This window comes from Pinus tabuliformis, chromosome 5_1 (assembly GCF_031772625.1).
Source record: "Pinus tabuliformis cultivar Carrire ecotype Pingquan chromosome 5_1, CPIR1, whole genome shotgun sequence".
Classification (NCBI taxonomy): domain Eukaryota; kingdom Viridiplantae; phylum Streptophyta; class Pinopsida; order Pinales; family Pinaceae; genus Pinus; species Pinus tabuliformis.
In genome coordinates this window covers 47,288,961-47,313,830 of record NC_142305.1, presented here as the reverse complement: position 1 = coordinate 47,313,830, position 24,870 = coordinate 47,288,961, and the positions used below count along the sequence as shown (strand labels likewise).

Genomic DNA, 24,870 nt, shown 5'->3' with positions numbered 1-24,870 from the left:
AAGTGGTCGTGGAGCATAGTGAATGGTCCCATGGGTCTCCAACTGGATAAAACATGTCCATACTCCATCCATGAGTGCTAGAATGATGATACAGGCCCTCCCATGTCTCCCTAGGTGAGACAAAACCCCATCTGGGCCCTGAATCAAATGCCAAGTGTCTGGTGCAAGTATGTGGTCGGTTGGGCAATGTGGCCCAAGTGCATCATCATCTCTGCATGAGTGGGGCACGAGCAAGCATAACGCAATGTCGAATAATCCCATGTTGTGGCAATCAATGCTCTATTGTGGAGGAGACCGTGGCTCTCAACGCTCACCCTCCAAGTGCCATCATGACCCTCTAAAGGGCTTGGATCCTATATAGGAAGACAAGTCGAAGATGAAGACCCACCTGCAGTCCTGTATAATATCGAATGTGTCTCCTCACCTTCCAATACAACAATTCATTAGAGCAATAGAGTAAATAAGTTTGCAAATCAGGGGAAAAAGTGGACACTTCATAGTGGCATGCCCTTCCAAATGGGCTTTAGAGTGTACAAGTGTCCCCAGGCTCAAGAGGGAGCTTAATAAAGGACCTTATTAGGTGGTTTCAACCTCTAAGGGAGTGACAAATCCATGGTACATCCATCAAATGGCAGATGTCATATGAAAATAGTGATGGAACAATGTGGGGTAGCGGGGAAGGCCCCAAGCCACATGCCATGGTACAAAGGTAGCTATAATGAGGGAAGCTCATACATGGGTGTATGAATTTAGAAGGGAGCAATCGTGGTACATGAGTTACCCCAGCCTTTGCTTTTCCACCCTTCTTCATATGCCTTTTTTCCTTTTATTGATTTTTCTTTCTTTTAACTGCTCGGGGCTCCAGGGAATGAGAGCATGATGTGTATGATTAGCAACGAATACCCCCTTAAGGTTGGGCAGTTCATCGGCCACTAGGGGTTGGAACAATCATGGGTTCTTTAATGATGCAGGGGGCTCAGATAGGGACCCTAGGAACCAGGGTGATGGCCATAATGATAAGGGGTAGGGCTCATGTTTGGATTTTTCCCATGCGCAAAAATTTTATGTCCCAGCCATCTTTTGCATTTTATGGTACATAGCCTGTTGTAAGTGGCCAAATTATGCTTTTAATTTTCCTTTTTTAGCCAAATCAACCTCCAGGGCATCGTTCCTGGCCAGACCTAAAGTGTGGACTAGGGGAATAGGAAGCTATGTCCTTATGGACCTGTTACCCACCACTTGTGGGTGACACCCATGGAGAAAATTTTCTCCTAGATAGTCCTCTTCCGGCAACCCCTTGCAGCCACCAGTTGCTCAATGTGCCATCATCTTCACCACCTGAGACAGCCATTATGCACCTTCGCCTATCTGTCATGATTATATGTTTGAAGGTGGGCCTTCCAACCCTGAAGGTATGGATTTTCATTACGTAGTTGGGTATCTTTACTTACTTATCATGGACACTCCTAAACATGGATTAGTGGGGGGATTTGGCGGAAAGAATGGGCTTGGTTTGTACTCTTGTTCCCCTGTCCAATTTGGTGGCTAACCCTGTATCCTAGTCTCGTGGGATCTCCTTATTAGCCACTAGCTTTAGGAGTGCCACTACATGGGAAATCCCAATTTCGGTTGCGTGGTCCCGCTTCCCGACACCACATACATCACTCCCCTCTGCTCATTATAACCCCTTTTCACATATTTCTCATCCAGGTCCACATTTGTCCATTGGGTCCACAAGGAGTTAGCCTCCCCCTCCCCTTGTCCACATTTTGGGTTGGGCCTCAAACGATGCTCTGGAGGTTGATGTAGCTGAAAGAAAGTTGAAAGCATGATTTGGCCACTCTCAATAGGAAAGGTACCATAAAATGCAAAGGATGGTTGGGACATACAAATTTAGCATCTGGGAAAAAACCAACATGAGACTTACCCCCTATCATTATGGCCACCACCCTGGTTCCTAGGGCCCCTATATGAGCTCGCTACATCACTAAGGAACCCATGATTGTCCCAACCACTAGTGGGCGATGAATTGCCTAACCTTAAGGGGGTATTCACTGTTATATCATGCACTTCATGCTCTCATCCCCTGGAGCCCCAAACAGTTACAAAAAAAAAGGCATATGAAGAAGGGTGGAAAAACAAAGGTCGAGGTAACTCATGTACCATGATTGCTTCCTCCTATATTCATACAACCAAATGTGGGCTTCCCTCATTATAGCTACCCTTGTACTGAGGCATGTGGCTTGTAGCCTTCCCCTGATGCCCCACTCCATTCCATCATTATATCACATGCCACCTGCCATTTGATGGATGTACCATGGACATGTCACTCCCCTTAGAGGTTGAAACCACCTAATAGGGTCCTTGGTTAACCTTCTTCTTGAACTTGGAGACACTTGTACATTCTAAAGCCCATTATGGAGGGGCATGCCACTATGATGTGTCCACTTGGTTCCATGATTTGTAAGTTTATTTGCTCGATTGCACTAATGATTCGTTGTACTTGAAGATGAGGGGACACATTGGATCTTATACAGGATTGTCGGTGGGTCTTCATCGTGTGTTTGGTCTCCCTATACAAGGTTCAAGTCCTCCAGAAAGTCATATTTGCATTTGTAGGGTGAGTGCTGAGAGCCATGGGCCTCCACCATAGCAGAGAGCATATTGCCACATCATGGGATCCTTCAATTCCACTCATTGCTTGCTCATGTTCCATTTATTTGACAATGATGATGCAACTGGACCACCTTGCCCAACCGGCTACACTCTTGCACCACACACTTGGCAGTTGATCCAAGGTCCAAATGAGGATATGTCTCACCGTGGGAGACAAAGGGAGGGCTTGCATCATTCTTCCAGTCGTTACAAATAGGATATAGGCTTTTCTGATCCATTTGGAGACCCATGAGGATGTTTTGTGCCCCAACAACCACTTAGGGGCACCACAAGTCATTTTCTTGGATATCAAGGGACCACCCCCTTTATCACTATGTTTGGAGCCCATCCCTTCATCTTGGCATGCATTGGACTCCACTAGGCCTCATCAAAGGCCCTTCGACCTATTGTATCTATCTTTTTCCCTCTTTAGAGGCTTATTTTTGTATTATGGAGCTATCTTGGTAGGCTCATCACCAAGTAATGTTATTTTTGCACATTATTTTATTAGTTGGGGCATCATTATCCCTAATTAGGCAAATCAAACCCTTATAAGATGATATAAATTGATGAGAAGCCATTTGATTTTGATGATCACTTGGATTGGTTCTTTTATCTATTCTTGAGAAATTCGCTATAGCTATTGGAGGACAAATTGGAGATCTTTGATGCATTTTGATATTTGGAAATCTTCTCTTGGTCTTAGAGCTTTGATTTTTGTCTCTCTTGATGATTGGATATATCCGCTATACTTGTAAGTGTCATTTTCATGATCTATTTTATATTTCATGTCATGTGTAATGTATGAAATTTTCACTCATGAAGCTGGAGTTGCTGCCCTAATAGAAATGCGAATTTGTTGAATCTTGACTTTGTGAGGGTTTTTCATATGTTTCATGCTTGGTATAGTGAATGAATGTTCCTAGGGGTATATGATCTTCATAATTACCTTGATAAGTCATCAATTGCAACATCAAGAAGTATAAATTTCCCTAGTGACCTAATTGTTGCCTTTAGGGCCATGCGAAGTTGCTAGGGAACTCCTTGATTGGATAAAGAAACTTTTAAACATCGAAATCTCATTGACTACATTCTCCCAATAGACTAGGCACTGGTCTATTCCTTGGTGATCACCTAAACTAAAATTTGTTTCACCCTCTTTCTCCTTTTCTAAGCCCTAACCCTAGTGTCTCCTAGGGCATCACACGAAATCAATTGTAGCCATCCAAACTTGATGAAATTTGGTCTAGAGCTGCGCTGGTGGGTCCTTGAGAGGTCCTCCAAATTTTGAAGCCATTCCAACGGTTGAATCTCAAGTTTCGCCAAGCCCTAGCTCAAGAACCATTCTCCCTAGTTTTCCTTTGGTTAGTGGCTTCATTAAGGATCATTGCATTAAAATCTCAAGTCAAATCTAATCTCTTTGATCCTCTCCTCCCTCACTTGGTCAAGACCTTTTGTTTGAAGTTTCACTGTAAGCCCTTGACCTTGTTTGGGCACGCTAGGGTTTCTTTGTGATCTCACAACCTTGTCACTCTAATTTCATAAAGATTGCTTACAAAACCCTATTCTCTTAAGATTCTTAGGTCTAGGGCACGTTACATCAAGAAATACTCCTCATTCCTAGGTCTAGTTTTCCTTTTAGCCCTTCTTGGAGAGCCATTCATCTTGCTTCTTGAGCAAGTAAGCCCTTTCACCAGAGTCTCTCCTTTGAACAGACTATTGAAATCACTACGTCTTATTCATTGAATACCATTCTTAGTGATTTCCCCTATACCGAGACTTCTCCCATTAGTGAAAGTTTGTAAAGAGCAGGTAGCTTTAGCTGAGGTGACAGTGGGTTATTGCTCCATTGTTGCCATTTGACCTAGTACTTGCTCTCTAGGAACCCCTTTTAGGACCCTACTAGATTGAGCGGTAACAGGACCCAATGGACAAATGTGGACCCGGAAGGGGAAAGAGTGAAAACAGGTTATAATGAGCAGAGGGGAGTGATGAATATGGTGTTGGGAAGCGGGACCACGCAACCAAAATCGGGGTTTCCCATGTAATGCCACTCCTAAAGCTAGTAGCCAAAAAAGGGGATCCCACGGGACTAGGATACAAGACTAACCACCAAGTTGGGACAAGGGAACAAGAGTAAGAGTACATACCAAGCCCATTCTTTCTGTCGAATCCCCCTGCTAATTTATGTCCAAATGTGTCCAGGATAAGCAAGCAAAAATACCCAACTACATAATGAAAATCCATACCTTCGGGATTGGAAGGCCCACCTTCAAACATATGATCATAACATAAGGTCAAAGGCACATAATGGTTGGCTTAGGTGGCGAAGATGGTGGCACATCGAGCTATCTAGTGGCTACAAGGGGTTGTCGCTAAAGACATATCTAGGAGAAAAATTATCCTATGGGTGTCACCCGCTGGTGGTGGGTAACAGGTCTAACCCAGTATTTTCATGAAAACTTTATTTTTAAGGAAGATTGTGTTGGGTACAAACTTGTTGTAGTATGATTAATCTCTCCATTTTATTTCAGCTGCATTTTATTTTCTAACTTACTATACCAGTGTATCTATTTTATCAGCAAATTCAGAAATATTATAGATAAATATTTATGGGTTTTTAATAATTTGTTGAAGTAAATTAGATCTAGTATAAGAAAATTAACACTCTAATTCCATCTTGAGATCACAAGAGACAGAGTAGGATCAAATGGAACCAACCAGCAAACCCTGAATCACCATTGAGTTCTAACACATAAGTAGAAGAGAAAATGAACACATGAACAGAAAAAACCCTTAGGCTAAAGAATCACATATGACAGCGCTTGGCTAAAGATAAAAGAATGTGTTATACAAATGAGGGCAAGTGTGAATTTATAGACACTACGATGGGTGGGGCGTTAACCCCAAGGAGATTGACTAGGTCAACCTTAGCCAAACATAGTAAAAAAAAAATACAATATCATGAGGGGTTTATGAATATGTAGGTTCATAGCCTTAATTAGAAGGTTAGAGTGGGGCCACAAGTGAAGATTACACCACCATTTCAACATGTGCACTATTGGTCATTAGCATAGACTAGTAGCAAAAAAATGTATAAAACTTCACATATAGAGATACACAGAGTTGCAAATGTAAATTACACAGGTACAGAGATTGGATGGTTCAACGTTGAATACAAAAAATAAGCAAGATGAACTTCTATAGAGAGGTGAAAAGAGGGTTGCCCCATGATTGGTTTTAAGCATATAATAGTTGTAGCACAATACCCAAGTTCTCTCTCTCTCTCTCTCTCTATATATATATATATAGACTCGCAATACTACAATGTCACATTTGTTGAAAACCACTCCATACATCAAGCTTCACATATACTCGTAGTATTTCTACAATGTCACATCTGTTGCAGACCATTGCATATATCAGGCTTCATGAATATATCAGAGATACTCTTCAGAGCAAACATTTCATACAGGTGTATATATGAGACGTTTGAATGCATACACAAGATATTATATAGAAACATTGAATCCCAATGGAGTATTCAATCCTAGCTGCATGGGCACAGAACTTTTGAAGGAAAATATATCGCTCGATGTGAAAGCAAGATGGTAAGTGGGAATATTACATCTCTTCAACACAAAACCTACTCAAAAAATCAAGAATTTCATTAGATAAAATTGTTGAAGCTAGTGGTAGCTTCGGAAGGTCTTTTTGCATAGGCTTGGCATCTTAGCATGTGGAAGACATTATTTGTCTCTTCTAGGTGCTTGCTTGGTGGAATAAGAGATTTATGTCTTCTTTCCTAAGTCTAACTTAGGAAAAGTACAATAATTAAAGTAAATTAATTATTGTGGACTATTAAGTCATTTTCTAAGGATAAATAATTTAATTATCTGAATGACTTAGAAATAATCTCAATAGTTGATCTCCAAGATGTTCTAGAAGGGAGATCAGGTTTAGGGGTTCGAGCTTAATGAAGATTATAAAGGAAGCCTAGTGGAGAGGTAAGACACACAGAACTCAAGTGAGCGAGTCCTCACGGAGAGAGAGTGATTTTCTCTAAGTTTGAGTGGCTCAATGAACCAAGGGCATAGAGAAGGACAAGTACAAGTGGATTGAGGGCGAATCCAGGAGGCCGAGTGGAGGAGATTGCAAGGTCGAGTTGCTAGAGGGAGATCAATTTGATCTGTAGAAGGTCGAGTTGCTAGAGGGAGATCAATTTTGATCTGTAGAAGGTCGAGTTGTTGGAGGGCCGATTTTTCCCTAGTGCGCAGTGTGGCACGCAAGGAGGGCGCAGGTCGATTTTGCTAGTTGATTATCTGGGCCGATTTCTTCCGGAGGTTGATTTCCTAAAGGTCGAATTCATTCTATGGGAGTCGAGTTACAGGTGTTGAATGGTGTTGCCATTGATGTCAACATCAAGCTTTGAACACTTTTAATATTCGCCTATGGAAGCATTGATTGGAAGCTCCATTGGTCAAGAAGCCCTGGAAGGATGAGAAGCTCATGTTGCATGGTCATGATGCCCCGCTTTCGATGAAGAATTTGGATGAGAAGCTCAGTGTTCCTGCAAGCAAGACCATCTTCATTTGATTCTCCTTGTCGTGTCGATTCCAACGGTAGGTGGGATGCTCCATAACTCCTCACGGTTGAGGAGATCTGCTTCATCAAATTCGTAGCCCCATTCCACGGTCAAGAAGCCCCCAAAATGAGATGATGTGGCAGCTTAACAATTGGCTAAACGTTTGATCAAATCATGAGGCCAAGAAGGACTATTATTGAAGATTTTAATTAAACTCTTTTGGAGGTTAAATTCGCTTGCAAAAGAGTGCCTTGACAAAGGGAAATTTGTTAATTTTTGGAAGCTAAGTCGGCCTCAAAAAGGAATTGATTTTGGCTCCAAACATACTCAAAATTTGAATTTTTGGAGTCAGCTCCCCCCAACTGATCAAGTCGCCCCCTCCCCCCACCTATTGATGTCCCTTCAATCAATCGATATAAAAAGGGCTCATTCAACCTCCTTTAGCATGAACTTGAACACACTTACATCTCTGCAATTATTCTGCGGCTAAGTCACAGGACACGTCCTCCAAGGTCCCGTGTCCCGTATTTTACGTGCCAGACACGAAAACGGCCCTAAAACGTGTCGAAAACATTTTTCATCATGTCCTGTAAAACGTAAAACGTATTCGTCGGTTTTCATCGTGTCCTGCATCTGGAAAACGCGTATTCCGTTGATCGAAAACATTGCCCTAACGTTTTTCCTCCAGTTGAATACGTACCCCACTAAAAAGTGTAGTTTAAAGCCCACGCAATGGATTTTTCCCGGTTCTTTTTGTCATTAAACTGACGTGCTCCTTCATTAATATCTACATTGTTATCAGCCTACACTTCCTTAAGTGCTTTCATCACCAAGGGTTTCCAAATGGTCTCTCAAAATATTGATTGCTCCTTGTAGGCAATTTTTAGCAAAGATAGGGAGTTGTTGTTTCACTTCTGAAATGCCCTCATCTGCATGTTTGACATCAACAGCTTCATCTCTGGGGCAATTTGAGTTGTTTTGCTCAATTTGTATGCACAAGTCTGCCGCTGGAGCAGCAGATCCATCATTCGTTTGTGTGAGGGTAGAGGTATCCTAACAAATATCACCATAGCTACCATCAAAGATTCAAAATGTATCCCCAAAGGTCTGTCTCAAAATCAATCTTAAAATATCATGCAGAGTTGCCACTAGTGCTCTTATTTGTCTTCTAGGGGATCAGTGTTGCAGTCTATCACATGAGGTTTGTCAAAAAATTGCGCCTAAGGTCAATAAGCACATGTAGGTTGAATATATAAGGATAAAGGACCAAGGTGTAAAACAAGGGATGACAATCATGAAAATATCCAAGGTATAGGTATAAAGAGACCAATAAATGATGAAGAAAAAGATAGATTTACAAAACAGAAAACAATTTTGTGATTTAAAATTAAGGAGCTTAAAAGATGTATCAATACATCGAGAAAGCACTGAATGGAGAACTTTAAGGTATTCAAATTTAATAAATCTAGTTTACTTTTATAGTTTAATGAATATAGGCCTAATGTTTTTGTTAAATTTGTGGTGGCAGAGATCATGGCTCAGACATAACTCCATGTTTATTTTACAATGTTATATCCTTGTTTAATTATATTTTAATTTGATTAGATAAGTTGCAACCTGCAATTTAATATGGATAAAAAACTATATTTCGATATATATATATATATATATATATAAAACGTGTCCCCCGTGTCCTGTTTCCAGGTCGCTGCGTTTCGTATTGAATACTAGTATTTACGTGTCCTCCGTGTCTCGTGTCCTCGCGTCATGTGACTTAGTTCTGCGGCCTAGAGTAGTCACGCACAGCTGAAAAAGGCCATAGTTTGAGAGGGGTTTTCTTGGGTTATATTATGTCCTTGGGTATTGGTTTTTCGTTGGCTTTCTCTATGGCAATTCGGAGGTACTGAGACCATATTCTAAGGCAAATTTCATCTGTCTGAGGCCTGATTTCGAACCTCTGAAATATGGCTCCTGAGGCCTGAATTCGGCCTGTCTGATGCCAAGTTCCTGAGGTGGTTTCAAGGATGAATGAGGGCTGAACTGAAGTAGAGTTTGTGGATGAGACTAAGGACGAGTCTGTAAAGGACTATCTCCATAATGCTGTTTATGATCAATTTTTGAAGCAACTTATGGTCGATTGTAGGGCCCTAGTAGCTCTGTGGAGCCACATTTATTGAAGGCCGAGTTAGGCTTGTTTTATCCATCAGAAGAGGCCACAGTAAGGGCACATCTTGACCGCAGAGAAGTGATAAAGGTAGCTGCCGTAGATGGGTTGTTTTTAAGCCGCAGCTAAAGGCCAAGAATTGAACAGTATAGGTCACAGTAAAAGGGTCTATGAGAGACCTGTTTTGAGGATTTTCTTGGCATAATTTTGTTCCCCCTTCAAGCCAGGTTTAGGGTCATTTCTGACATTCCAATGGGAGGACAAGAATTTTATACATAGCATCAAGAACTACTCAAGCGTTGAGGACAATGCTTTTTGAAGGAGAAGGGCATGTTAGGCCCCTATACTACTAGTGTAACCCCTTATTGTTATTAGTACAACCCACTTATTATATTGATGTACCCATGTAGTGCCCATATTGTTACTATTGTGCCACATAGAAGCCCACTATTGTTATTATTGTGCCCTTACATTATTATTGTTATGTCGGCTCTGATTATGTTATGACCCCTTAGACTCCTATATATAAAAAGGAGGTCTTTTCATTTGTATCATCCAAGAATTGTTCATTTACGTAATGTAAAGGAGGTTGCCCCCTCGAAGAGTCTGAATTCTAAGGCGTTGATCTATCTTTTCTATCTTTTTGTGAGCTGGTTTCATAACATTTGGTTATCTTCTAGGAAAGTTTGAGGCCAAGTTCAAGTAGCAGTATCTCTGATTGTTGATGCCTATTTCAGTCATCTCAAAGCAGTGGTAAAATGTGTCTTTGGACCTGTTGAAGGATACAATTCTTGACGAAATTAGATGCAATCTGTGATATCATCAATAGTATTCAGAAGTATTGCAATCAGAGGGCAGGATTTATATATTGTTTTCTAGACTACTTAAAATTGGGACTGCCTGGTGACAAAGTTTGCTGTGTGATGATGACTTGAGATGGTTGAATGTTTTCTGTTGCTGACCATGCTGAAGCTGAAGCTATTGAAGATGTATTGACTGTGCTAGAAATGATTGACTACCTGCTATCTTGATAAGAGAGCTTGGGTTGTGCAATCATCAAGATAAATGACAGAGAAAACGTCAGCAATGCAACTGAGGTATGCTAGATGATTAGTAACGGTTGAAGTGAATATTGTTGATTGAAGGCATTATTGCAAAGGTGAAGGTGGTCATTTTCAAGAGGCAGGTTTGGCTCACGATTGCACATCTGGAGCATACATACAGCAGATTGAGGGCATGATATAAGTTTTTTTCTTTTGAAAGGCAGTTAAGGGCTGAGATTGGATACTATCTAGTGTGCATCTATATACACATGTGCTAACACCTGCAGCAGACTATTGGTAATTACTAATTATAATGTTGTGTCGCTGAGTTTGCAACTTTGCAAGCTACAAAGATAATTGCATTATAATCATGTGAATTCAATTGCCCCTGTATTTAAGTATGACTGAAGTGTGGACATTGTTATGCTGATAGGGTTTCAAACATGAGACTAGCATAGGTATTGCTGGTGCTTTGTTTGTACAAGTCTTGTGTTGTTACTGTTGTAGGGTTGAAGTGATGATATACTGCTGAGACTCAAGAATGTGGCCGAGTGAGTTAAGGCTAAGGGCTACCAATAATAGCATGTATGTTGCTGCTGAGCTTGTGGTAATCAAGTTTTTGACAGAGGGTTTGTGAGATGGTATTGCAAGAATGGGATTTGCTGATAACAATAGAATTGACAGAGCTGAGTTGGGAATGATGCATTGGTCTGTGCTTGAATGAGGACTAAGAGATCAGAATCGCTACTAGGGATTTTATTACATCATTGCTTTGTCTTTAGTTGGAATTACTGCTAGGGCTTGTGTCACTGAGATCAGATTGAGTGCTTACAGAGTATGTTGTTGACTCCTGGCAGTGAGCATGTGTTGATGAGTTACCAGTGAAAGTATGTATTGCTGCTACTGCTAATGGATGTATAATGTTGCCATATTGTTAAGCAGAGCTGGCTAGGGTTTGCATGTATAAGGCTTGTTGTATGGTTAAGGACAGAGTTTGTGAAAGACAGAGGAATGCATATTGCTACCAGGGTTTAACAGCTTGATGTGCTCAGCAAACTTGGTTATTACTAGCAGTAGCTACGAAGTGCAGTGCAGTGGCTGATCAGTGTGACCAGTGTGATCTACCTTATTCTTTAATCTTTCAATTTCAGGGTGGCAGGGTGGTGCAAGGTGGAGATTGGAATCTCCTTCAAGTTGGAGCCTCAAAACACTTCAAGGCAGCAAGGTGGTGCTAGGGCAGGTTGGAGCCTGTGCCAGGTGTTGGAGCATCCTTTCAGTCGAAGCTGATAAAACCAGGGCATTGGAGCGTCCTTCCAATTGGAGCTGGTCAATTAGGGCATAGAAGCGTCCTTTCAGTTGGAGTTGATAAATCAGGGGGTTAAAGCCTCCATCCAGTTGTAGCTGGAGAATCTTGGAAGTTGGAGTTTCCTATTGATGTAATCTTTAAAGAAGACCTATATTAAGAAGCGTTTGGTGGTTTTTCTCCCGAAAGAGTTTCCACCTAAAATCTCCTGTGTACTGCCTTTGATGTTGTGCATTATTGAACAGTGTTGTGATGATGATTTATGTTTGATCTGATGCTAATGTTAATTAATGATCGAAGATTAAAAATTAGCTAATTGAAGTGAAATACTAATTCAGCCCCCTCTCAGTGTTTCCAACAACAGATTCTGGATATTGTATTTCTCCTTCTATCTTTGTGGATTGAAAAGCCTAGACTTTTCAGGTTAATAGATGACGGAGAATTGTTGTGGGTGAATTATTTTTGCAATGTGTGATTGATCTCTCTGAGTTAATTTCCGCTGGATATATTTATTAATTATTTCTAGAAGTTAAAAATACCAGTGATTTATTTTTCCTAATTCAATGTTTATTTGAGTAAATAAATAAATTGTTGGGAATAAAATAAATTTCTGTGAGAAAATAAATGTGGCTGGTATTTGAAATTTAACAAAAAATCAGTGTGTTCACTACATCTGAGAGGGCCTTTAAAATTTAAATAGAGAGACCCTTTGCATGTTCTCGTCTTACTGCCCATTATCTAGAAAGGGCACTTTCAATTCCTATCACAATACAGTTGGGCACACTACAGGATAAACATTATGCTAAAGGACAAGTTGTATTATGAAACAAACTTAAACACTAATTAAAATTTTCATATTTGCAGGATAAAATGAGCACAAATTATCTCTTAAACCCTAGCATAAGTGCTTGTCACTTGTAAGGTGTCTACTAAAAACAAAGTTACCTGAGGAACAGTAATTGAAAGGTTTAGAACACCAATAGCCAAACCTGCAAACAGAAGACGTGATCAGGAAATTGTTATCTGCACCCAAATTCTTGACTAACCATACAATGTTTGACAAATTTCTTTTATGTGCATTGTTAAAAAAAATAAAGTGCAAATGACAAGACAAACCTTGACCTCCTCCAGCATCTGCAGTCAACTCGGCAGTCACGGAATAAGGTACACTGTATGTTATCTGTAAACAAACAGTACACTTGTTAAACATCTAAATACCATACAGCAAAGTAGTAGTTGGTGAGAGGTAAATGTAATTGAATATGGCATGATAACATACTGCCAATGGAAACCCTAAAAGGGCAAATAAAACAACTGCTGCAGCTTTGACTGAGCTAACATTGCCAATCATATATTGAATTCCTCTGTGATGCTCACTCAAAGCATAAGCACTTATGATTGCTGTACTTGCCATGCAGGCAAACACAATAAAATTGCTTGTAGCCCATAAAGTTTTTGTTCCCATCCAACGACATAAGGGTTCAATGAAAAGAGAGCTGACTCCAAGCACAATCTACATCAAAATATCACGATTTCAACAAAGAAAAGTAAGAAAATTGAACAAATGATTATCATGAAGATAAATATTCAAAACAATGATGTCATAAATGCCATATGTAATGCCTGCTCCTTACTGCTCACACTAATGAAGCAGTTCAAATAAGAAAAATATAGAACTTGATTCTATAGGTATTTACTATTTACTGGAACACAAGTACTTACAGAGTTTAACAGCAATCCAAATGATCCTTCTTGAACACCTTTATGATAAGCATCAGCTGTTGTGCCCTTTGCGTTGGGGTCCCCCTGATATACTTCCCGTCCCATCCAATCCGTATCAAAGAGGAAGAATGGAAACCATGACAACTACATCATGGAAAAGATGGATTAACAAACCAAAAACAAATCCCCAATTGACAAGAACAAAAAAAGGATTTTCTGAAAAATGATGCAGTATAAAATATTTTGGAGAAACTGCTTTTATTCATTCACACTATAAAGACAATTTCCAGATATTTAGCTTGATAGAAATATCACATCATGCTCACTGTACATACCCAACTAAGTGCCATTACTAAAAGAACAGATTTCATTGCAGGTGGAAGATGCCTCATGCTTGTCAAAAGGTTGACTAATACAGCCCCAGGTCCATCATTAAAGCTTTCATGTTGGTCTTGCATCTTTGGAGACTGAACTACTACACTGGCATTTGATGTGGGAGACTGAACTACTACACTGGCATTTGATGTGGGAGACTGCACGTTATATCCATCCGCACAAATCCCCTCTGATTTCATATTATCACTTTTTGAATCCCTCGATTGATTCTCTTGAATATGTAACAAAGGGGCCATGTCACCAGCCTGCTGTATTGATTTTGGGGATAATGGGATCTCCGGAGCAAAGTAGATGGTGATAGCTGTACATATCGAAAGAAAGACCTGTACAGAGATCAGGGTGAGTTTTTTTCTATTAAATTGATTTGGTAATTCAATATAAGTAAAGTAAGTCCATGATAAAGTTCACAAGAAATCATAATGTCAAGATACAACAATTCACCATACAATTAAAGATCTTCTAGTCAGTACTTTATTGAAGTCTCCATAACCCTAATCTCTTAATGCGATTGACGGTTGAGATTAAGTCCAGATCAGCAGTCTAGATTCATTTAATTCACTAATGTAAAAACTTTACAGTTCTTTAGATATTAAACTCATTTTTAATAGAAAGCATTACCCTTTAATAATTCATTTAATTAAAGTGAGTTACTAAGGTAAATACTTTGGACGACTTCCATACATCCTGACACTTAAACCTATGTGAAAGTACCTGTCTAAGCTATTGGCACTACTTTTTCTTTATTACTATTGGCTAGTTATTTAGCTTTTATATCCTTCTGTTTTTCGTATAGGAGTGATAGAAGTTGCTTTCTCACTCCCACTGTGTTTACACTAGTTGTACTTTTGAGTCCCATTCACCTACTATTGTTATTCATTAGACAGTAATAAAATTAGCTTATTCAATCTTATCTATATTGGTGAAATTTCAAAGCTAACAGGAGCTATACTAAAGTCTATAGGCTAGTCATTGTTATGAATAAATATATAGGAAATAATGTAAATGACAATAACCATAAATAATTATTAGTTAATTAGTAATTAGGTTGAAGAGGCATGTCTAAATGAGATATGACTCCCCATGAAGAGACACCTGCTTGGTATATAAGCAAACCTCTCGTTCTCATTGTAACATCATTCTTATTCACACATTTTATATATAATATTTGTATCCTCATGGATATCTTTATATTCCAAGTGTTATGGACTAATTAATCTGAAGAAGGAACTTTGTTCGCTTCATTTGGTATCGGAGCCACATTGGTTGATTACCAGGCCCTTGGCCATCAATCTTTCGTCAACTTCGTTGTCGTCATAATCGAAGTGTTTCGCCACATATCTTGGAGATTCTCCATTCTACAAGGCCTTTGGCCATTTAAGAAGAAAAAGGAAAAATAATATAGTTGAATTTAAAAATTGAAAATTAGAGAAAAATAAATAAAAATAAAAATAAAATGTTAAAAAAATTATTAAAAAATAAAATAAAATAAAAAATATTATAAAAAAAAAGAAAAAGAAAAAATAAATAAATAAATAATCATTTTTTTTGTTGACTTCCTAAACCATAACCGCCACCAAACATAGTTACCACACGACTATTAACAACTGCGTTCCTGCCATTGTTGTACGCGGCAATTAACAGTTGCATTCACCTTTCGCCATCCCTGTTCGACTTGCACACAGTCTCACAACCACGTCCACCCTCTGCCAGTAGTCCACTCGTACATGCCACTACCATTGTATAGCCACCGGAACATCGGGAAGGTTGCAATCCTCTGAGCTACCGAGCCACCAAGTTCAAGCTGCCAGTTCCCTAGCCCTGCTTCAGCCATCACCGACCCGTAATATCCACCACCGCCAATAGACAAATCGTCGCCACCCAACAGGTCATCCACCGCCACCATAACCGACTGTTCTACTCCATCCGCTCGCTGCACCCAACCACAACTGTGCTGCACGACCGTTGTACCCACTTGACCAACCGATTCCTCCAACCCAGCCGTTCACACCATCTGCATTCCATCATTAGTTTCTGTTATCCTACTTTGCTTAAGTCCATACACCACTACATTATTCTCTGCCAGAGAATAATATTTACCATTGAAATTTTGAAACCACTTTATCATCTGTAGACTGAATGTTGCCAATATCATTAACAATCCAAAGGTCACGCCTATTAACCATATCAATTTGTCTAAAGTGATTAATATATCATTAGCGTATTTTCCAAACAAGAGTTATCAATTTAAGTGGACGGTAATTAGTTATCCATGAGCTCAATTTGAAATTATTTACGTACATTAATAAAAAAAAAGTTATATATGTGTGTGGAGAATTAAAGAGGTGTATAAAGGAATATTATAATAAAAAAAAGGGGAAAGCAAATTTAAAAAAATACTAAAGAAAAAAAAATATTATATATATATAAAGAGTGAAAAAAGAAAGTTGAGGTGAAAAAATGATATATTATAAAACTGAAAAAAAGGTTACCCTTAAAGCTCTAAGCTCATTTAAAAAAAAAAAAAATATTATAAAGGTCACTTTAAACCCCTTGATCAAAGTATCATTTGACGAAAAATAAAATCAATCACTGAAAGACCAAAAAAAAAAGAGAGAGAGAGAGAAGTAAAAAAAATGATTTCCACAAAGAATAGTGGTTTCTTTGCAATATGTCTTTTTTGTTCAAAAGCATACCCTATATGTCAAGAGTCATTCAAAAATCAAAATGTTGTTTGCACAAAATGTTACAAATCTTTTGCCTTAGTCGAACTTCTAAGTGATGCAAATAAACAATTATTAGCGAGAAATATGAGAGAATTAATGGCAAGATATAGGGAAATGAATAAAACAAAATCCACATTGCAAGTTGAAAGCCCATCATCACTTCTACCAAACAATGTAATCTAATAAAAAAGATGATTTCCACAAAGAATAGTGGTTTCTTTGCAATATGTCCTTTTTGTTCAGAAGGATACCCTAATTGTCAACAGTCATTCAAAAATCAAAATGTTGTTTGCACAAAATGTTACAAATCTTTTACCTTAGTCGAACTTCTAAGTGATGCAGATAACCAATTATTAGCGAGAAATATGAGAGAATTAATGGCAAGATATAAAGAAATGAAGAAAACATAATCCACATTGCAAGTTGAAATCCCATCATCACTTCTACCAAACGATGTAATCCAGTGTATCAAGAAATTGCAGCTAGAAGATCAAGAGAATGGCAAAATAGTCAAACTTCAGCAAAACAAGAAAGTATTACAACACGAACATAAAAATCTTATGGATATGCATTACAAAGAAATAATGGAAAAAGACGAAGAAATCTCTCGCCTCAAGGACCACGTTGAAAAATTAATTGTACAAGTCAAGAAGATTAAAGTCACAAAGAAGGAACTCAAGCAGCACTTATCAGAACAAGAAGAGGAAAATTTACGTTTAAAGAACCTTAATAAAAATTTATTAGAACAAATCAAAGATCTAAAAGATGAAAAGCTTAAAATTCAAAACACTGAAAATAAGGTTGATAAATTAGAAATCAAAGAACTTTTACGTCTGAGAAACCATAATCAAAGTCTACTCACTCAAATTAAGAAACTCAAGGATGATAAGAAAGCATTAAAAGACAAATTAGAACAATTCACTCAAGAAGAAGTGTCGAAATTTCCAGTCGTAACAGTCCAAGTTGAAGATAAGGGAAAGAATACCGATCTGGTGAATATGACAACTCAAAAAGACAAGTCAGTTGAAGAAACAACATGCTTAGATGTTTCAGTTCAGATGATTAACATTCCAAGTGAAGGTTTTGTAACCAACTCAACAACATCGTCCCCTGAAGTAAATCAAAAAATTTCCACACACTTAATAAGGGAATGTCAAACCAAAAAAGTTCCCTGTCGACATTCGAATCATGAGAGTAGACAACTCAACCAAGCTACGTATCAGGACCATTCAGACCAGAAACAACACACTGATGTTCCAAAGAATAGTGATGTAACCTCAATCCAATCCTTTGATGATAAGTCGTTACAAAATCTAGTGATCAGAGTATTACACAGAAGATTAATCTAGGATGGTCTGATCCCTTCTCAGTGCGACAATTTTGTTTGTCACTTAGAAGATCATATCAACATGTATCGACAAAGATGACAGTTCCGAGACAGAAAGACATTCGAAGCCGAAAAAAAGATCAAGCCTTTGTTATTAACAAGCATGAGGACAAAGCTTTTTGAGGAGGAAGGCAATGTTATGAATAAATATATAGGAAATAATGTAAATGACAATAATCATAAATAATTATTAGTTAATTAGTAATTAGGTTGAAGAGGCATGTCTAAATGAAACATGACTTCCCATGATGAGACACATGCTTGGTATATAAGCAAGCCTCTTGTTCTCATTGTAACATCATTCTTATTCACACATTTAATATATAATATTCGTATCCTCATGGATATCTTTATATTCCAAGTCTTTTGGAGTAATTAATCTGAAGAAAGAACTTTGTTTGCTTCAGCCATGTAAATCCCATGGCCTTCTTGACTTAGAGGCAAACAGAATTTGAATGGTATAGCTAAGGTATGAAAAATAAGTATAACTTGATTTATTTGCATTGTTAGGCACAGCAACGTGAAGTCTACAATGAGAGCTACATTTATTGCAAGTTACAAAGAAAATATATGATACAATTAAACAAATATCACCACAGAAATCATAAAGACTGCTTTCAAACTAGTAACACAAAAGATTGTCATGCTTTGAAACAAAATTTGCATCATATAGAGCGATTGGGAAAGCCAGAATAGGCTGACACCTCCACGCCCTTGTGCAGAATATATTTAATCGATAACATGGAATTGAACATGCTAACTAGCTTTTCCACACATGCACATAAACAATTTTCCCCAGTCTGTTGACTCTAGAAGTTACAAAAAATATCAAACTACAAAGCAAATAAATAAAAAGATTAAAGGAGACCTCACCACTGCAACCAGAAAAGCTGCTTTCAAGTTGCCACAAGCCTCACAGCATGCTTTGGTGGTAAGAAATGGAAACCATCTGTGGAAAAATAAAAGAAATATATCATGCAAATTAAAGTGGAAAACTTTTACTTTACACACAGGCCAACAGAGAAATAAAGCATTACCTATGCCATTGACCGCTTGCACCAGCTGAAAACCCTAAAATATTCCCAACTGCTATCCATGAACAAAAAATAGCATTTGCTGAATCTCGTTGATCTGGACCTGGTTTATTATCCAAAATGGTTGAAATATTTATCAGATTTCTCTGCCTAAGAGCTCATACTCAGTGACCATGTCACAAAAAGGAATAACAAATCAGAAGCTTCCAGAAATTATTAAGATGCCCATGTCATCTTTCAAAAGCATTGGATACGAACACAAAATCACCTGAAAGATCAGCAAGCAGAGCACGTGCTGGACCCTGCAGATAAAGTCATTTTACGTCAGAGGTATCCTACATCAAATTGAGAATATATCGCAGAGGCATGCAGAAACATTTTAAGTTTAATGATTAATCTACCCAATAATGAACGTAGAAGAATCATTTAAAAGATATAGTTATACTTTATATATTAAAAAATAAAACTTAGTCAACTGAGTCTAGAACGAGTAGTTGTATAATGGAGTGTTACACTCCCCATCCAGGTTCGATTCTCATAAGTGACATGACAAAGCTTCAAGCTTCTACAAAATCTGGAAATGAGGAAGTGCCAGTGGGCTTCCCCAGGAAATGCATTATATGGAATAAAAATAAATACTAAAAAGCAAAATCACCAAATAATTATATGTGACCTTTATGCCTTGTTTTTAGCAACAGTTTGACAAGATTAAATTGCTAAGGCAAAAAACTCACTTTTTTGGCAGGCTGCAGCTAAATATATTCTGCTGTCAAAATAATTGCTTGCCAAAATTATTTTGAACAGTTAACAATTTAGGCATTTGAGAAAATGGCACATAAGAGAAGAAACTGCTATTTTCCTAATAGATGGGGTCAAAGAATGAACAAAACTAAATCAGCGATTTCTGTTTGGCCTTACGACTGTGTAATATTATGGATAAAATATATGATGTCTTATAAGCAAGCTTATATAAAAGCCCATTGGGGGTTCTGAGTTGTTTTAGGGTTTGATAAGCTTGTGCATGCACTCTGCTTTGTAATATACTAGGGCAATTTTCTACAAGGGTTTTCAATTTATTTTCTTTTTTAAAACAAACAGTCCACTCAATAGATCAGCATAATAACTGTTGAAAAGTGTAACTAGGTTCGGTCTTCATAATGACACGTGTAATTGTGATTTTATGTAATTGATGCAAAGAAAAAAAATAAAATTATTATTGTAATGCTTGTCTCATGGGTTTCATAAGCAAGGAATTTTAGTTTTAGGTAAGGCTCCTATTGTGAGCCCTTAGGTTTGGTCATAAAGTCAAATTGAGTCAATGTCATGTATGAAGAACCCTTCTTGGGCATGTTACATATTTGTATAAGTCATTAAAAGAATAAAAAGGCCCTCCAAGACCAAGCTAAAGACTCTCCTTCAAGTCGGCTTCAAGATGGAATAATGAAATTGCACCAAAAGACATGTCGGCTCACCCTCAACTCATGTCGGCTTATTTGATGGGCAAACAAGTATAAATAGGCAGCTCGGCCTCATTTCAGAAGGAAGATTTTAGTTGAAGAAGAGGTCTGCAACAAGAAGTGTGAAAAGGTCAAGGAAGATATTCCTATAGCCAGCGAAGTAAAGCAAAGGAAGAGCGAAATCTTTAGTAGTATTTTTGGGACTGTTTTGGGCTATTTCTTGTCACACGTGCGAAGAAAGAAGGCAGCATCTGTTGCAGAAGAAACCGAGAAGATTGCTAGAAGAGCCGAGGTCAATAAGATCACTTGTGAAGCCAAATCAAAGGAGAAGTCATCAAGTCGAATTAAGAAGTCATAAGAAGGTCTCCTCTCCAAGCGAAGTGATAGCAAAGTGCAAAAGTCAGTCACACATATTCCAACTAGGGTTTCAACAAGAAGTCGAGGGTTATTATTCTGATCCTAGAAGTCGAGATCTAAAGGATAACCGAGAAGGAAGGAGAAACAAGTAGTTTGACTATTGAAGAAAAGAGGTCATGTGTCTTGGTCTTGAAGTGGCAAATAGGTCAAGGGTCTTGGTCTTGGTATTCGTCAATTGAAGTCTCTATAAAAAGAAGAATTCGTTTGGGTTTTCCTCTCAAGTGGGAGAGGTTTTGGCCCTGGCTGATAGCCTATATTGTGTTGCTTGTCTCTTTATGGTTTATGCATTGGTCACTGTTTGATGAAGAAGAACGCTATAATAACATAAGTAAAAGAAGATCCTAATCTAAGAAGTAAAAAGCATTCACAAGCAATTATCGATTATAGAGAAATCACCTAATTGTTATGCACTAGATTTCTCAGCATGGTATCAGAGCTAAGGTGACAAAGTCAAGAAAGGGCATCTTATCAAGGGACACTGTAACATAAAAACTATGCTGAAGCACGAAGCACTGATAGCTTGTAAGCTTGAATGTTAAAATACACAAAAGGTATTTAAAAATAATAATTTATTATTATATAAAATGTATAGGATGATTTGAATGTACAATGAGGACCCTGCTTTTATACCTCAGCAGGTGACCTTTCATGAACGGGCATGTCTTTTAGACATGCCTTTTCACTTAATTTAATGACTAATTAACCTAAATAATATTTAATTATTTAATATTTATATTTTATTTTATTTAGCTAATTGTTATGAATTATATTCATAACATAGCCTCTCCCTTCGGAAGCTTTGTCCTCAAAGCTTTAATGATGGGAATTGTCTTTGCGATGGTTGTCTTCTTGGCATATACTCTGGGCATCGTTTTCATCATGTAGCTCATCAATAATATTACCTTGGAATTTTATTTTATTTTTTTACAAGTCTAATTTTTTTTTGTCTATTATTATTATTTATTTATTTTTACTCTTTATTTATTTTTTTATTTTTATTTTTTTTAATAACTTCAAATTTTTTTTAATATAATAATTATGTTCTTTTTTTATTTTTTTTTTCACTAATATCTATATATATATTTTAAGTCTAATAATTTTTTTTTAATTAATATAACTCTCTCTCTCTCTCTCTCTCTCTCTCTCTCTCTATATATATATATATATATATATATTTAGCTATAAATTATATATATACTATATAATTATAAGTTATATATATAATATAATTATAATTATATAATTTTTTTTAATATGTAATTATATAATTATATATATATATATATATAATTGTCCAAATGGCATGACCGAAGTCCAAATGGCACGACCACATGTAAATTGATTCGTCGTATTGTATGATCTGGCGTACACAAGTAAACTGATCCAGTATGACCCAGCGTTTGACCAGTGACACACCCAGCGGCAAGCTTTTCCTCTCGTTTTCGAAGGCCTTAGGATTTATATCTAATCGGTTAGACCAGGAAAACAGTAAACGGAGCCTCTGCTCTCAGCCCTTGTTGTCTCTGAAGACCAAATCCAGGTCGCCAGGGCAGATGACATTTTGGCAATAGACATCAAATGAATCGAACTGCGCCGACATATTATCGTCAAATCCAACCCCGAACCATGGAACATCCATGACTTGCGATTTGGTAATCCGCGTATTAGGGTTAGGGTCCAACATTTGAAATAACAACGACTCACTTCCTCCCCAAACGATTCCAGCGGAAACCTGAAGTTTCTACTACACATTTGCTTATACAAGGGAATCAGATCAAATTCAGTAAACGGATGATATGTTTTGATCCCTGCGTTTGCAATGTAGCTAACTGCACGGTCGATTTCGAAATCACTTTCAATAGGCTTGCACTGCAATTGAACAGTCTGCCCCACCTGATAATTTGTCCCTCCATATATAAAGCAACCGGGAAGGTTTCCAGACTCAAAAGAGAGAGAATTATTATTCCCATCCAATCCCAAGAGTACATTGAAAATGGTTGATTAAGCTTTCTGTGAAGCAGTCAAATTATTATTCATTCCTTGGTGAGCAATAAATATTCCAGGACGTTCAAACAACTCTAGAGAAACATTTTTTTCCATTAAATCCATGGCCGAATATGAATGTTTTGTGTCGTTGAGAGGATTTTCTGAATCAGAATCTATAACTCCAAAAGTAGCATGAGCTTCCTTATCTACCCCCTCATCTAGAAAAGAATCCATTATTACTGATTCCGAACTATTGTTGTATGATAAAACAGGTGTATTGTTGTTGGATTCATTTGAACCAGATATCTTCCATTCTTGACCGAAGGTGAATAACTGAGAAGCATAGCCAGCAAGCACGGCTGTGATCCACTCAAAAAATGAAGTTGCATTTCCTATTTTTAGGTCCCAGTCTCTATTAGTCATGCCAGCAAGCAGGTAAGTGCCAAACAGAATTGCCTGAACTGATTGAAACCGAGCCCGATCATCTTTTATTCGCTCAGTCCTAAGGCTAACAGGAAACGATAAAGATAACTTGTCCCCTGGTATCCATTTCCTTGTAACTGTCAAAAAATTTCTTGTGCCTGGCAGTACTAGATTTTCTGCATTCAGCGTTGCATGCACGCGGTCGATAGTTGTCCATAATGGTATTCGTATGTTGACAGTAGACACAGCCTCCGACTGCGAAGTCTTCAATTTTGAGAACTCAATTGTTAAACGCATGACTGGGTCCCATGATGACAATGGTTGCACCACTTGTTTCAAAGTGACTCCTGCTGCATCCCATGTACTTGTGCTAGATACGAATTGTATAATATATATGCTAAGGTTACTGCCGCCCTCCTCGAAGTATATGGAGTCTCCCAGCTTTGACAATAACTCGATTCCAAAAATGCACCCAACAGCGCGAATATCACGTGCAAAAGTCTGTTGAGGGTCTCCTAAGAGCTGCTCGGAGCAGTGTAAAAAGGAATCCCATGAATGTTGCTAAAGCAGCCTTTGGTTCCAACAATAAGTCGTCCAAGTCCCCAATCTGCAACCTTTAACAGGCTGTATTCTCATTTACCAACAAGTTGTCGGGTTTTAGGTCTCTGTGCAAGATTCCATTCCTGTGGCAATGTTCAACTCCCTTAAGCAGCTAATACATATAGCTCTTGATGGTGAGGGGAGATAAGTCATGTTCTCTCGTATTAACCTCACTTGAACTTGAAGCTGGTCCCACATCCGTTTTATTTTTGGGCAATGCAACTTCTCTTTGGATGATTACTTCCTCATCATCAATATAATCATCAGAATCTGTATCATCATCTTGCTCTACATAGTTTTCAATGACTTCATCCTCTTTGACATAAATATCAGCTTCATTGAAATCATTATCATCATTCCAGTCAACATCTTCTTCTTTTTCTTCTTCCTTATTTTTCTCTTCATCATCTTCCTTATTATTCATTCTTTTTCGACATTCTTTAACTTTTGCATTTGATTTTTCTATTCGCTGAAATGTTTCTTGAATTTCACTAAAATGTTCGACGCATTCACGACGTGAATGTAATGGCACATTGTGAAGCAAACTGCGTTCAAAGGCCCGCGTGATTATATCATGTGCCATGGCTCTAATACCACTGTGGCATAAAAACTATGCTGAAGCATGAAGCACTGATAGCTTGTAATCTTGAATGATAAAATACACAGAAGGTATTTAAAAATAATAATTTATTATTATATAAAATGTATAAGATGATTTGAATGTACAATGAGGACCCTACTTTTATACCTCAGCAGGTGACCTTTCATGAACAGGCATGTCTTTTAGACATGCCTTTTCACTTAATTTAATGACTAATTAACCTAAATAATATTTAATTATTTAATATTTATATTTTATTTTATTTAGCTAATTGTTATGAATTATATTCATAACAGACACTCAAGGATCAAATCTCAAGAAAGACATCAAAGCAAGAAGATCATCAACAAAGTCAAGATCTACAAGGAAGTGCC

At 37.8% G+C, this 24,870-nt stretch overlaps 1 protein-coding gene across 1 annotated transcript in view; it reads right to left on the bottom strand.

The window, feature by feature from the left end:
* Positions 1-24,870, bottom strand: part of SUT2 (sucrose transporter 2) — a 107,714-nt gene that overhangs the window by 20,706 nt on the left and 62,138 nt on the right. The window contains exons 6-13 of the mRNA XM_089431689.1: positions 19,281-19,314; positions 19,016-19,115; positions 18,852-18,927; positions 13,808-14,191; positions 13,473-13,616; positions 13,030-13,263; positions 12,867-12,930; positions 12,696-12,739 (exon numbers count right to left, since the gene is read on the bottom strand). Of these exons, the coding sequence (XP_089287815.1) occupies positions 12,696-12,739; positions 12,867-12,930; positions 13,030-13,263; positions 13,473-13,616; positions 13,808-14,191; positions 18,852-18,927; positions 19,016-19,115; positions 19,281-19,314 (1,080 nt within the window). The remainder of the gene's footprint in view (positions 1-12,695; positions 12,740-12,866; positions 12,931-13,029; positions 13,264-13,472; positions 13,617-13,807; positions 14,192-18,851; positions 18,928-19,015; positions 19,116-19,280; positions 19,315-24,870) is intronic.